This window comes from Paramisgurnus dabryanus, chromosome 10 (genome assembly GCF_030506205.2).
Source record: "Paramisgurnus dabryanus chromosome 10, PD_genome_1.1, whole genome shotgun sequence".
Taxonomy (NCBI): Eukaryota; Metazoa; Chordata; class Actinopteri; order Cypriniformes; family Cobitidae; genus Paramisgurnus; species Paramisgurnus dabryanus.
Genome location: NC_133346.1, coordinates 6,447,534 through 6,462,805, shown reverse-complemented (window position 1 = coordinate 6,462,805; position 15,272 = coordinate 6,447,534). Strand labels below are relative to the sequence as shown.

Sequence of the window (15,272 nt, the reverse complement as noted above, 5' to 3'; positions counted from 1 at the left end):
CGATATACTTCCTGCATCACCCTGTCTTTGTCGTTAAGTGTCACCATTGGTTGAATTTAATATACACATTCAGATGCACTTACCAATGGAGGCGTCCCCAAAGTTTCACCTTGCTCTCACTTAAAATGTGTCCTCACATTTAGTCCTTGAATTTGAGGGTATTGGACCTGGAAAGTCCTTGAAAGGTCCTTGAATTTGAAGTTAGCTTAGGTGTGGGAACCCTGGGGTTATCGAAAGTGCAAAGCATTGGCTCCGACTAAATGTTTATTTTAAAGGGATCCAAACTATTCTCATTTCAGCTATATTCAATTTTTTAAGACCATTTGCACAAATATTTAGAACAATATTGTAGTTTATTCAGTAAAAAAGTACTAAACCTGGTACATCAAGGTTAAATACTTAAAAAAGCATGAAAACCTTCCCCAGAAAAACACCGCTTTGAATGACTGACAGCTGTCAAAGTCCCAAGTTGATTGATAGCAAATATTCTATTTAAAATGCACATGTTTACAGCACTCAATAAGCTTTCATTTTAAAGGTAAGGTTCACCCGTAAATGAAAAAAGAAAAAGGATGTCAATGGTGCTCAAAATATCTTCTTTCGTGTTCAGCAGAACAAAGATCCACAAATGCAGTATCTGTTCAGTAATCGGTTCAGTTTTTTGCCTTCTTTGCAAACATGTTCTTGATGGATGCATTCGTTTTGCGCTTTATACCTGTACAGAAAGAACCTGAATCAAATAGTTATATTTTAAGAAATATAATAAAAAAGTAGTATTTATTTTTTGAACAAAATTTTTACCTTTTGTCTCCGTTTTGTCATGGCTATCATCTGTAGAGCGCTTTGCATATGCGGCCTTCATTCTCTGAATGTTCTTTTTATGTACGACCTCGTGCTCCACAATAGGACGAGGATAATCTTTTCCCACAATGCACCCTGCTCTTTCCTGAATGCTCCGAGGAGCTTTCCAGGGTTCGTATATGTACTCCGCTGGAAATTTTCTCAGCACTGGAAGGTATTTTCTGGATGACACACACATTTAAGACAGCATTATATATTTTACTAGACACTTTTATCAAAAGCTTTAACCATTAGTCACTCCACCTCCTGCCTCATCTGAATAACCTGATACCAGAAAAGTATGTGAAAGTGAAAATTACTTGATGTAGTCTCCGTATTTGTCAGTTTTCTTTCCGAAGGCGACAGGAGAGTAAACCCTGAAGTACTGATGAAAAAATGTGCTGGCTGAGAGCCACTGCCAGTTTCCTGCGTTTAATGACCAATCGGCATCCAGCAGTAACTCCTCGAACACCTGCAAACACAACAGGTTACCGACTACACCTCTGATCTGGTCAAATGATGGTATGAAATGTTAATCCACAAAAATATACAAGCTACCGTGATGTCATAAAAACATGGTATTATTATTTATGGCATTATCATGACTACAACCGCAAAGATTGCCCACTTTTCTATAAGCATTATTTTTTTCTTTTTCTTTATCACAAACCTTTTGGCCCTCCTCCCAACTTATCCACAAGTCTCCTCGAGTCAGGAAACAGGCGACTGCATGTCGAGCCAGATGATGGATCCATCCCTCCTGTCGTAACTGTGTCATTATGGCATCGATGAAAGGAAACCCTGTGCGAGCCTGAATGCACACACGTTCTTAAACATTGCTCTGTTTTATTATTTTTAAATCACCTAACCCAATAATTTATACCTCTCTCCATGCTGCCAGGTGCTCAAGATTATCATCCCAGTCCACCTGCACACAGACAGTGTTGCCTTTCATCGTGTTAAAGTTTGGGATCCCGACAGCAGCGGTGTAGAAGAACTCTCTCCAGAGCAGTTGTCCATGCAGGGAGACCGGAGGTTGAGAGTGCTTCTTCTGCAAAACGTACCACATCTTTTACATCTGCTACGTGCAATGCATGAATAATTGTATGAGATGTTTGGCATACCCCTCTGTACACATCCGTAAGCTTCCACCAGAAGGTACGTGCAGATAGGCAGCCGAATCGGACGTAGGGACTCAGGACTGTGGTGCTGGGGATTAATGCATTGGGGGACGTGTTTGGTTTTTCAAAGGTGCAAACCCAACCCTGCAATTTTAAGGATACAAATAGGAAAATGTTGGCATTGTTTTGTCACTTATTGGGGGCAGTATGCTAGCTGAAGCCATTTACTTCCAGTCTTTGTGCTAAGCTAGGCTAGCGGTGGGTGCGTCAGACAGAGTTAAGGGACGCACAGAGATGAAAAGGGTATGTATGGACTTACCTAACTTTAGGGGATACGGTGAATAAGCTAAAGTCCCAGAAAGTCTGCGTGTTCCTTTATAAATATTAATTGACTAAGAAGTGTTATGGTAACTACCGTTCTTTCCATGTGCTCATCCAATCTGCGCAGAGATTCCTTTTCACCCCCTGGAAACAGATTTGGTCCTAAGGATGATGTGTCCAACCCAAGATCTTCAAGAGTTGGAATCCCAAACTCCTCCTCATGGTTCTTAGAAAGTGGAGTCGACACATCTTCCACATTACAGATGAGAGAAATCAACAACAATTCAATCTTTATTTTTTATCATAGTGTAGTGTCCTTAAAGTTGTTTGAGATACCTTTCATGTCCTGTTCGGTTGGAGCAGGAACAGGTTTTTTGGGAGGGCCGATGTTTTTGACCACAGTCTGGAAGCGAACGTAAGTCAAGGGAGGCTTTCCGTTGTTCTCGTCAATGATCCTGTTTGAAAATGCGGATGAGTATTTACAAACATGAATGTGATTTACAAATTAAGGTACGCTACCTGTCAATGTTGTAGAGGGTGTGGGAAATCTTCGGAATAACTTCCACGCCATGTTCCTCAGCCAACTTCATGACCTCTTTGTCTCTGCTCTGACTGTATGGTTCTGTATCCACTTCAAATGTCAAACGTGTGATCTTCCATTTCTCAAAGAGTTTAGGTAAGACCTCTGTAGGAGATCCTCTGATAACAAAGAGCCTAATGAAACAAATCAACAAAAAACATCACTTCAAATTGAAAAGAAACCACAGTTGGATGAGGAAAAACATACATTTATGCATTTAGTAAACGCTTTATGACTTACAGTGCATCCCTGGGAATCAAACCCACAATTTTTAAACTGCTAATGCAAACCAACTGAGCTACAGGAACATTAAATAAATATTTATGCTGGAGATGTAACCAATCTTAGCATGTACCACAGGTCATAAGTCACATGAATGTGTAAACCCCAGCTCAAATGATTTTTTTTTATAGTAACGTTAATGTTTTTTTTTTTTTTTTTTTTGGGGTACATTACCTTGAGTTAAGTTTTTTCAGGCTGGAGTCGAGGTCTTCGAGCGCTTCGATTAGAAATCTCCAGCGGTTGATGCCGATTTTGGTGTTGTTGGGGAACCAGGGGTCCAGCAGGAACAGAGGGTAGATGTGTCTGCAGTCCTTCAGGGCAGCAATGAGAGCAGGGTTGTCATGGAGGCGAAGGCCCTTACGAAACCAGTGAATGCAGTTTTGGCTCATGCTGACCTTTGACATTAACAGACAGGAAATACATAAAAATATATAAACATTTTACTTTACATTTACATGCAAAAAGTCTTTTACCCAAAGTGATTTACAGTGCATTCAATCTATGCATTTTATCAGTATGTATGGTGACTGTGTGGTGCTAACATCTTCAATGCTTTACCAAGTGAGCTTTTAATTTGCATACATAGTTAATATAAATTATAATTCATACAATAAATTAAAGTTTAGATTAAATGTACTTTAAACAGAACTTTTCTTGCATATTATTTTTGTTTTACAGATCATATTTTTTAAGTATTATTATTTGTTATTTTGTTCATTGATAGAGAAACACAAATGTTTACATTTTGAATGTTCTGCATAAAATAAAAACAACTTAAAATCGTCAGGAATTGTTAGGTGCAAAGTTTTGTATTAGTAAACAGTGCTGGCTTGTCTGCTCGCTCATCTAAACGTTTAAAGTATTTTCGGTCATATTCTAGAATAGTTGTGATTTATAACTAAACACTTTATACTCCATACTATTTGAATTAATGCAATATAAACAATAATACTTACGAGTTATCTTTTTACGTGAGCTCCGTCTTGCGTTTTGTAACATCCAAATTCACGAAGGTTACAAAAGATGTGTATTTTAGCCACACGTGTGTCACGTCACCAGCCAATGAGCGTCTGTTTACACGCCCTCGCGCATCTTGGCTAACCAATCAGGACGCACTCGATCGCACATGCGCATTGGTTTGTTTTAGTTCCGTGTGTGATGCAGTGATTTCTGATTGGCGGGTTTGGCTGTGTGAAAAATGGCGGAGTGCGAGAACGGTACCGAAGCGAAAAGACTCAAAACACAAAGTGACAATGAGTGTGAAAGTGAACATTCATCCGATAATCCTATATCTGACTTAGAAATCACTAGAGTTTTGCGCGAATCCGCGCGGGAGAAGAATATTTTCATTCACGGAAAGGTGCGTGGATGAGAAAAATGATCGCGTCCTTTATGCATAATGAATCAGAATACTGTTGGTTTAGTTCATCAGTCGGTTCGCATGTGTTATTTCATTGAGATTTAGCTGAATTCAAGTAAACCATAGTTTTGTGCATGTTTGCATAGGTGAAGGATCAGTATGCTGTCGTGATTTTGGAGAAGACCCCCATCGGACAGGACACTCTTAAAGAGTTACTGAAGAGCAGTGAACTAAAGCTGGAGATGAAGAATGACGTGTACAGCACATACCAGCTGCACGCACCTGCCCATCTAAACCGTATGAACACATTAACACAACTGCTTACCAAATCCGCTCCTTACGAATACCATTATGAACCTGTTATAAACGCTTGCATGTACTGTGGGCTTTTCAGTAGGATTTAAAGGTGTTGTGCAGGTTCCCATTTGCCAGATAAAGATAATACATCCCACTAATAGATTACCACCAGTAAAGACCCACATAGACCATTATAGTTTAACCGAGGAGCAACCTTCCGATCTCTTTGAAGCCAATACAGAAGTGATTTAAACTGCAATTCATCGACTGGCCGCTAGAGGCTGGCTCAAATACGGAGTCCCATAGACCCCATGTTAAAATGCCCAACTTTACAGCAGAAAATAAGTGTTTACAGCCTGGTACAAAAAGTGTTTTTGGTCTATATAGCTAAGTTTGCCTTTCATGACAACTATGAGGGGGGTGAATTTTTTTGTAACTCATCCGGGTCTTTTTTCTCTAATTGTGCGAGTGTTTGGTATATCTGTTGTAAAGCACATTGGTCAACCTGTGTTGTAAAAATGGTGCTATATAAATAAATTTGACATTGACATTGACATTGACATTGACATTGTTTAAATTATATTAAAACCCTTCTGCATAATTAAGGGCGTGGCCACCACATCCCGCCTCTTTACCATTTTCGGTTATCCGCAAGCGATAGGCGGTGATGCACGGCTAAGATTGCGACGGCAGGCACCGCCTACTTTTGCTCTTCCCAAACCTCATAGACCAGTGTTCTTCACTCCCAAACCTGGAGAGCTGGTGTCCGGCAGGAGTTTAGCACCAACCTTAATCAAACACACCTGAGCAAGCTAATCAATGTCTTCATGAACACTAGAAAATCACAGGTAGGTGTGTTTGATTAAGGTTGGAGCTAAACTCTGCAGGGCACCGGCTCTCCGCGATTGGGAGTGAAGAACACTGTCATAGACACTACGTCCAAAAATTTTTTACAACATTTAACCAAACCCCATTCACTTCCATAGTATTCTTTTTCCTAAAATGGAAGTGAATGGGGCTGTTGACGAGGTTTGGAGGTTTAAATGCAAATTAACCTTTTGCACCACAACATAGTCATATGTATTGTGTGCAGTTGTTCAAGAATTGAGATGCATCAGTCTGGCTTTTTTGTCTCTTTTGTACATTTTGCATTGTTCATAACAGAAATCAAGACGACAGTGGTGTGTCCTGCAACAGAGAAGCATGTTAAGAAATATTTGCATCAGGAGAGTTTTCTGGTTGAAGAATCAGGGGAGGATTATCGAAACATCACCCTGCCATACATCAGCAACCAGAGTTTCAGTGTGCAGGTGAGACTCTACCTTCTGAATTTCAGTGGGATTCAAGTGCAGTGTACTAATATAATATTTGACATAATATTATAACAATTTATTACACGGCTCTCTGGAATGCTTGATTCTGATTGGTCAGTTGCGACATTTGCAGGTTCGTTCTTTTCAAATAATAACCGCTCCAAAGTAATAACGCATAGCCGGTACTACTTGTACGATTAAAATCGCTTTGCGCCAATAAAGATTACTGTTTGGCGCCATCTTGTGACAAACACTGGACAACCACAATTAAGAATGGATTTTGACATTAATTTTAACATGTACGGAAAAAAACAAAACATTTAAACAGTGGATAGAAGAACGAACAACGACAAGACACAGAGAGCTTACTGATACTGAACTTGACAAAATAGAGCATGACAGCTACGAAGCCAACACACAAAAAAATACAAAATGGGCATTAAAACTTCTCAAAGACTGGCTAAAAGAGAAAAAAATGAAGACAGACAAGTATGAAGCAGAGGATCTTAATAAGATATTACGATCATTTTATGCATCTGTGCAAAGTTTCGCGGAAGGATAAAAATGTTAATTTAAAACAAATATGCCAATAAAATGTTTCAAATTCATATTCATGTCCAGTTTTTTTTCTTATGTGGCAAGTAGCCGTTTAATAAGCGGGATAATGTAGAGGCAGCCGGTAGTTATCGGGAAATAAGCCCCTTCAGTGTGATACAAGACCTTCCGCTTCGCGTCGGGTCCTGATCACACTGTCGAGGCTTATTTCCCGATAACTACCGGCTGCCTCTACATTATCCCTTACATAATATAAGTAAATTAGATTTTTATCCGTGCCGTCTTTGTTTATGGCTTAACCCAAGGTCTCATTTTGATTTCAGTGGGTGTACAACATCTTAGAGAAGAAAGCAGAGGCGGATCGGATTATTTATGAAGATCCTGATCCTGATACTGGTTTTGTCTTATTGCCAGATTTTAAGTGGGACCAAAAGCAGGTAATTTTAAAGAATGCAGGTGAATCATGTTTGATGATGAATAAAAGGCCTGTAGTTACTGTTTTCTCATCGCTTCAGCTAGAAAACTTGTATCTGATTGCCATCGTCCATCGGAGGGACATTAAAAGTTTGAGGGATCTTACATCAGAGCACTTGTCATTACTCCGAAACATCCGCAGCAAAGGAGAGGTGAGGTCACTAGATTACACTGTACTGGTTTTACCTTTAAGGGGAAATATCATGAACATCTGACTATTTCCATGTTTAAGTGCTATAATTGGGTCAAAAAAAGATCAACCCAGTTACTAAGTTTTGGTAAACCATTCTCTGCAAGCATGTGTAAAAATAGGTAATTGGAATTTGGCTCCCCCTGTGATGTCAGAAGGGGATTAGACCGCCCCTTAATCTGCACTATCCAACCATGACACCACCATTTAGTGCAGAAATCAGCTCATTTGCATATAAAAGGGCACACCTACAAAGTGTAAATTTTAACATGCTATAATAAATTATCTATATGGTATTTTGAGCTACAACATCAAATATGTACTCTGGAGACACCAAAGATTTATTTTACATCCTAAATATTTTTTATGAAATGTCCCCTTTAAAAATAGGGAATAAGTATGAAGTATGCAATGATTTTATTTGCCCAGCAGGTGTCACTGTTGCTCTGAATGTTCAAACTGAAGGGGTGCTGTATTTCTGCTTCTCCATTGTGCTTACTTGCTTTTGAAATAATTTAAACAAATACTTTAACAGACACCAGTCTAGATTGTGGTGTGGTGCTTTGCGTATAATATAATATAGCTGTGGTGTTTACATACAGCAACATGCCCCCCATCTCCACTGTTCTGTGTCAATTTCTTTAGAAGCCAAAGGCCAAAAATGTAATGATATGAAATGTAAAAACCATAAAAACAGACAATGTGAGTTTATTCCTAAGTATGTTTCAGAAGTGTAGCAGTGCTCCGTGAATCCAATTAAAATTCTGATCTCATCTGTTTTCATAGGACACTATTCAGAAGCGGTATGGTGTCCCCGTGAGCAAACTGCGTGTGTATCTGCACTATCAACCCTCGTACTATCACCTCCACATTCACTTCACCTCACTGGACTATGAAGCTCCAGGCTGTGGGGTGGAACGGGCTCACCTGCTTTCCGACGTCATCCAGAACTTGCAGGCAGATTCCGGTTACTATCACGACCGCATCATGACTTTCCCTCTACGTGCCGATGATGGTCTGCTCCTTAAGTTTAAAGAGGCTGGAAAGCTCTGAAGATCTCTGAAGGTCAAACCTGTTTCTTGTTAGTTGCTGTTTTGAAAAGACATCCTTTGGCTCAGTGACACTGCTAACCAGATTAGACCTAACACTGTCTTATTGAAGAAATAAGATTTTCCTAAAGTCTTAAACCTTGTTTTGAGTTTGTAAAGTGTTTTTTTTACAAAAGAATAAAAAATGTAATTGTGATTGTTTGCATTTTTATTAAAGTATAGATTTTAATTGCAGTCTTTTGTGCTGTGGTTGGATCAGTAGGGCAGAAACAAGTGTTGTGAAGCTTTGCACCTCTTTTTGTTGCTGTTTAAAAATGTGTATTAAAGTTAAACTGGGGGGGGGGGCTCCCCAGCTTAATTCTTCTTCTTTATTTATTCTTTATGCCATTCCAGTATCTATGGCAGGGTTCCCACGGGTCCTTGAAATCCTTGAAAGTTTGTGATTCTGGGGGGAAATTCAATGCCCTGGGAAGTTTTTGAAAATATCCATACATAGATACAGATCATTGAAAGTGCTTGAATCTATTTTATTCAAGAAGTTTCTGGAAAAAAATTAATATTATTCCCTGTGTAGTGTAGGATAATATCATAAAAATTTTAGGAGGATCTCTTGACAGAAATGCAAAATAATATACAAAACTATATTATCGCCATTTTGTGCCGCCGTTGTGGCTACCGTAGCTTCTCTATGCGTTTTAAAACAAGGGGTGAGCAGTGGACTGAGCCTTTGGTTGCAATTCTCAACCTCACCACTAGATGCCACTAAAATTTACACACTGCACCTTGAAGCACACGTGCTAAACTGTTCGCTTTAAATGCTTATATCTTCTGTATGCGAATGTTGATTCATACCAAAATGATTTTTTGCGTAGTTGTGTTTGACACATTAAAAACGTCTCGGTTTACGTATGTAACTGTTGTTCCCTGAGAAGGGAACGAGGCGCTGCGTCTCCCTTGCCATACTTCCTGCGTCCCTGTAATGCCTTTCTTGGCAATATTTCAGATAGCGATATACTTCCTGGTTCCCGCATCACCCTTGTTGTTAACCCTCACCATTGGTTGAATTTGATATACACATTCAGACGCACTTACCCCAGGATGCGTCCCCAAAGTGTCACCGTAGTGATGCAGCGCGAGTTCCCTCGAAAGGGAGCTGTAACAATGTATCTTAAAAGGTAACACAATGTAGCCTTGCTCTCACTTGAAATGTGTCCCCACATTTAGTCCTTGAATTTGAGGGTATTGGACCTGGAAAGTCCTTAAAAGGTCCTTGAATTTGAAGTTAACTAAGGTGTGGGAACCCTGAATATACTTAACAATACCTTATTACCTATTTGATCTAGACATATTCCTAAGCACAGAAAAACATTTTTGTCATTTTACTTATTTGCATATTAATTTATTCAGTCCAGTAAAAAAATGTGATGTGCTTTGAGGCAAGAAGTTCACAGATTGTGAGACTTCATGTGCAGGCAAACCAAATATATCACTAAAAAGCATTGCAATGCTGAACCATAGGACTTTATAGTTGTGTAAAAGTGAAAGAAAAGCATCTACATGCTTATTTTAGTGGAGCTAAATTGCACTTTTTCATTCTGTGGTTGGACCAGTGGGTAGAACCCAAATTCCTGACCCAAACCCTCAGATGTTGTGATGGTTTACACCTGTCTTTGTTTCTGTGTGAAAAATTGTGTTAAAGCAAATCTGGGGCAAGTTTAATTAAAAGAGATCACCTGTGAATGACAGAACATAAGGCAGCAGTGATTTTGCATCCCTGTTGATTTTTTTCTTTATACAAAAAGAAAACGACTAACAAATTTAATAGCATTCATCAAAGACAGAACGGAAACTGAAACTAGAATATCAGATTGTTTTTATCGCAGTTTTCTCTTTCATGTCTGTTTGTCTTAAGTTTCATTTTTCTTCCTATCATAAATGCATGTTCATCTTATTCCATCTTATTAGCATCTGCAGCTGGGTGATATATTGAGTTTTGGTAATATATGAGTGTTTATCCCAGCGGCATATGGATTGAGACAATACCGTCTATATGGGTATGGCCTGATTTGACCCTCCTTTGCGATGGAAACTCTGTACCCTAAGGTCAATAAGCTTACCAACCAGCTTGCAATAAAGTGCAATAAATGTTTACATGCAAGTCAAAACCTTATTTAAGATGTCGCAAACACCTTTTCCAGCAAACAATAGCTGTCATTTCACCATCTAGGAGGTTAAAGGGATAGTTCGGCCAAAAATGATATTAAACCCATGATTTACTCACCCCCAAGCTGTCCGAGTTGCATATGTCCATCGTTTTTCAGACAAACACATTTTCGGTCCAAAAAAAGTGCATCCATCCTTCACAAAATAAATCCAAACGGCTCCAGGATGATAAACAAAGGTCTTCTGAGGGTAATCCACGCGGTGTTGTAGAAATATCCATATTTAAAACTTTATTAACGTAAATAAATACCTTCCGGTAGCGCCTCCATCTTAGTCGCGTCCGCATTCAGGATGAGAGCTTACGCAGCCTACGGAGGCTTCTCTGCTGCTGCTCTGTGCCCCCGCCCTCCAAATTTGTCATACGTCACTAAGAAAAGTGCGTACACTACGCTAATACTCTCACCTGAATACAGAGGAGTCTAAGATGGCGGCGCTACCGGAAGGTAGTTATTTACGTTAATAAAGTTTTAAATATAGATATTTCTACAACAACAACGCGCGGATTACCCTCAGAAGACCTTTGTTTATCATCCTGGAGCCGTTTGGATTTAATTTGTGAAGGATGGACGCACTTTTTTTGGACTTGAAGGTCGTGGACCCCGTAACATTACATTTAATCAACTGAAAGATCTAAAATATCCGAAAATGTGTTTGTCTGAAAAACGATGGACATATGCAACTTTGACAGCTTGGGGGTGAGTAAAGCATGGGTTTAAAATCATTTTTGGCCGAACTATCCCTTTAACCACAGACCAAGTGTAGTCTGTCTAGACTAAACCACCTCTATCCAAAACAAAGCTGAATTTGGTATTGGTGTAATTTTTGCCGAACTAACTTGTGAGATGCTATAACATCATTTAAGCAAAGTCAGCTGTGATTAAAAGGTGTTGAGTTTCATTTATTTAGTTTATTTTTGGGGCTAGACGTCTATTAAATTTACACCGACAGTCCAAATCTTGCCTTGTTTTAGCCTAGAAGTGTTTGGATGGCTATTAGATGTCTTTTAAATGCAAAATTGCTTGCAGAGAAGAGAGTTAAAGTGCATCTAAAGTCTTACAAACTCTTCAAGTGGACCACGAAATCAACATGAGCCGAAGTTTTTACTGAAGATTGCCAGCCACAGTGTGCGACTTGTCGAAATTAATCGAAATTTCTGTTTATATCTGAAATCATGTGATAAAGGAAGATAAAGTTGAACCTTTTCGAGGTTTGTTTTACTGCATGCATTTCTAAAAAAAGTTGATGTGGCCAAAACCAATGTGGTTTTAAACCTGGGTCAAACATGGACAAACCATTTGGTTAAAACACATTATTTTTATTTTACTAAATTAATTTTAATCAAACGGTTGGAGTTGTCCATGTTTGACCCAATCATGTGTTAAAAAAACAGCTTTTTTATATTATGTGATATTTGTCTTGCTACATTTTAACATCTCTTTGATGACCTCCATCTGAGGAACAGTATTGTCTTTCTTGAATCTGAACTCACTGCAGTTTAGTTTGAGTTACATGATTTAAGTAACGCATGCAAAAGGTCAAAAATAAATGTAGAAGTGGAAAGAATGTACACTTTTCACATCCTTTGAAATGCAAATGCAGAATTGAGGGGTGTCGGGGGGATAAGGGGCATGTGATTCAACCATGTTGTTCTCACCAAAGCTTTTGTGTTCCCATGGTTACAACCACAAAGTTTTTCTCTTTTCAGATGGGGGTTCTCTGATGGCAGCTGAGGGTCTGTGGAGTTTTCTGGAAGAGCCGTGTTTGACTTGTGCATTCTCAATGTAAACCAATACATTCAGACAAAGCTATTGCCTTGTGGTTTGCATGGAAAGGATGATGCGCGAGAACTTTAGGAAGCATTTTCTAAGCCGTCTGTTGCTTTCTAGGGTGTAAACTGTGGCATGCGCCTGGGATTAAAACATTTCAATGAGGATTTTAGGTGCACCCTGATGCCTGCATGTTTAGAAGAAATACTTCATGGCCTGAACTTTAATCGGCGCTGAAGTTGCTTGGAGGCTTTCAGTTTGCAGGTATGGAAAGTAAAACTTTATTCTCATTTGTAGGAAGAAAGCAAGCATTGGTTGTTTATTTGTGTGGTTTGCTTTGTTTAAAGAAGGATTATTATAAGCTTTCTCAGTAGCAGTGAATTCAATGCATTTATCATTCGTTACCTCGAGGGGTTTGAATTTGTAAGCACCATTGAATGTTAATGTGCTTTTCCTACTAAAGTATTAGACAAATTATTCTTACCAGAAACATTAAAGCGTTTTAAGATTACTTGTGTCAAATGTGTGATCCTGGTAAATTATTATATAAGGTTATTTTTGTATTATTAAAATGTGTTAGTTATATAAGTGATTATATAAATTGTATCACAGTTTATCCAAATATTTTTTTGTATGTTTTTCATCTGAATGTTTTTTATTATTATTTAAATGGTAAAAAGGGCTGTAATCATTAAAAATATAAACTGTATATTTAAATATGATGCTTACTATGGTCAAAAAATGGTCCCTATAGCTGTCACAGGGGGTGTACCCTTTCAAAAAGTACACATTTGCCCCTAAATTGTTCATATTAGTACCTCAGAGGTTCATATTAGTACTAAAGAGTCTATATTAGTACATTAAAGCTCATATCTGCACCTAAATGGTACATATTAGGACCTTTTAAAGGGTACTGCCCCATGCAGTGACAGCTTGGGACCATTTTTTGACAATGTATTAATGAATAACTATATTATTTATATTTATTTAAATATTTCTAACATACAACAGATTTTCTTCTCTTCTGCAAGCTGAAAGATGTTCCAGTTTATACAGAAAAAGATTCACAATCACCTCGTGGAGCGTAAAATCAGCAGAACCCGTCTGGTTACTAAGGACGGCCACTGCAACATTAAATTTGGGACCACTGAATATCAAAACCATTTTGCTTTCCTCATGGACTTCTGGACTACATTCGTTGAAATCCGCTGGTGTTTTGTCATCGTTTTATTTGTGGCCGCCTTCACCGGAAGCTGGTTCATTTTTGGCTTGCTCTGGTATTCGCTCGCAAAAAGTAATGGAGACTTAATTCAAAATCCATCAGAACCTTACCATATGAAATGCATTGAGAACATTAACAGTCTTACTACTGCCTTCCTGTATTCTCTAGAGACCCAGACAACTATCGGTTATGGAGGTCGCGCTCTCACGGGTCACTGCCCGGGCACGGTCGCCCTGTTAATCATCCAGTCCCTAATGGGTGCTATAATAAACTGCTTTATGTGTGGACTCATACTCGCAAAGATCTCCCTCCCAAAACGAAGAGCGAAAACGGTCACCTTCAGTGAAACGGCAGTGGTCAGTTTGTGGAACGGAAATCTGTGTCTTCAGATTCGAGTGGCCAACCTGCGAAAGACCCTTCTTATCGGCAGCCAGATTTATGGAAAGCTCTTGCGGACCACCATCACTCCAGAGGGCGACACCATCATACTGGACCAGGTGAATGTTGACTTTTCCGTGGATGCTGGGAAGGACAATCTCTTCTTTGTCTGTCCAATTACGCTGTACCATGTGATCGACAAGTCCAGCCCATTTTCAGAGATGTGTGCTGATGTTCTTCAAAAGCAGGACTTTGAGCTGGTGGTCTTCTTGGAGGGTACGGCTGAATCCACCAGCTTGTCCTGCCAGGCGAGGACTTCTTACCTGCCGCAGGAGATCCAGTGGGGTTACGGCTTCCTGCCCGTCATTTCTCGAACCAAAGCTGGAAAATATCGCGTCGACCTGTCCAATTTTTGCAAAACAGAGCCGGTGGTTACACCACAGTGCGCTTGCTGTTTCCAAAATAAACATAATATGGAACTCATCCTCCACCAACACACATGTGAAGGCATTGATAATTTGGGATTTGATGTTATTGATCTTCAAGATAGCGTTGATATAAATGAGAAAGGTGACTGAGGGTTTGACTAACGGTTTAGATTTATATTTATTAACACTATACGTGCATGCAGTGTCATGTATTGTTCAGATCTGTGAAAGGTAGAAGTCACATTAGGTTTTGTAACACACCACCCATGTCTGTATCAGAGCTGTGACCAATAACTTTAATCTCGGTTTTATACAATTGGATCCGTGTTGTTTCCTGAGATGTCTGACAATATCATACAAAAAATTCTGAAAAATGGGACCCTTTAAAAAGGTCCTAATATGTACAAAGCTGTACTTTTTTGGAAGGGTACCACCCCAGTGACAGCCGTTGACTCATAAAGCATAGAGAAGAATACTTGAATTTTGTTTTTCATTGTGTTTCATTAATGTCTTACTCTTAGCAGAACAGTTTTAGAAACACAATTAACGTGAGTACTTTAAGTGCTCGTTGATGGCAGCATGCTGAGTGTTCATTGGAGGATTAAAACAGAAACCAAATTCAAGCGTAACAGTAGCACGTAGACCCCTTTTAAATTTAATTTTAACAAAATTATCCATATGATAACATTTGTGTTATAGGAGTCTTAAAAAAAGTTTTAAGGAATGTCATACTAATTATATTTTAAAAATGTCACTGTGAAGATTAAACGGATTGACCCATATAAGAACTATGAACCAATTGACTTTTATATAGGTTATGAGTCATAACATTTCATAGAGACAGAAAGCCATCACAAAGAAAAATCTGAATCC

General features: G+C 38.9%; 3 protein-coding genes across 6 annotated transcripts in view; 2 read left to right on the top strand and 1 right to left on the bottom strand.

Moving 5' to 3' along the window:
- Positions 1 to 334: 334 nt before the first annotated feature.
- cry5 (cryptochrome circadian regulator 5) lies at positions 335 to 4,202 on the bottom strand. 2 transcript variants are annotated; one of them, XM_065261171.1, is made up of 11 exons: positions 4,101 to 4,202; positions 3,319 to 3,539; positions 2,802 to 2,996; positions 2,619 to 2,737; positions 2,377 to 2,531; positions 1,965 to 2,105; positions 1,724 to 1,891; positions 1,511 to 1,651; positions 1,161 to 1,312; positions 802 to 1,022; positions 335 to 730 (listed from the first exon to the last, which is right to left on the bottom strand). In XM_065261171.1, exons 2-11 carry the CDS (start codon positions 3,531 to 3,533, stop codon positions 654 to 656), a joined length of 1,584 nt encoding a protein of 527 aa, XP_065117243.1. In that variant the 5' UTR covers positions 3,534 to 3,539; positions 4,101 to 4,202; the 3' UTR covers positions 335 to 653. The 2 variants fall into 2 exon arrangements, with proteins under 2 accessions (XP_065117243.1, XP_065117251.1); XM_065261179.1 differs by having other exon boundaries at positions 335 to 715.
- Positions 4,203 to 4,302: 100 nt separating this feature from the next.
- dcps (decapping enzyme, scavenger) lies at positions 4,303 to 8,578 on the top strand. Its single transcript, XM_065261203.2, has 6 exons — positions 4,303 to 4,504; positions 4,651 to 4,801; positions 5,966 to 6,111; positions 6,993 to 7,106; positions 7,185 to 7,295; positions 8,120 to 8,578. Exons 1-6 carry the CDS (start codon positions 4,343 to 4,345, stop codon positions 8,384 to 8,386), a joined length of 951 nt encoding a protein of 316 aa, XP_065117275.1. The 5' UTR covers positions 4,303 to 4,342; the 3' UTR covers positions 8,387 to 8,578.
- A 3,719-nt stretch (positions 8,579 to 12,297) lies between these two features.
- Positions 12,298 to 15,272, top strand: part of kcnj1b (potassium inwardly rectifying channel subfamily J member 1b) — a 3,396-nt gene continuing 421 nt past the window's right edge. Inside the window, exons 1-3 of one of the 3 annotated variants that reach the window (XM_065257039.1) lie at positions 12,298 to 12,635; positions 13,383 to 13,665; positions 13,762 to 15,272. The exon at positions 13,762 to 15,272 is cut by the window's right edge and continues 421 nt beyond it. In XM_065257039.1, the coding sequence (XP_065113111.1) occupies positions 13,410 to 13,665; positions 13,762 to 14,549 (1,044 nt within the window). In that variant the 5' untranslated portion in view covers positions 12,298 to 12,635; positions 13,383 to 13,409 and the 3' untranslated portion in view covers positions 14,550 to 15,272. Of the gene's footprint in view, positions 12,636 to 13,382 lie in introns of all 3 variants that reach the window. The other 2 variants (XM_065257029.1, XM_065257020.1) reach the window with 2 other exon arrangements.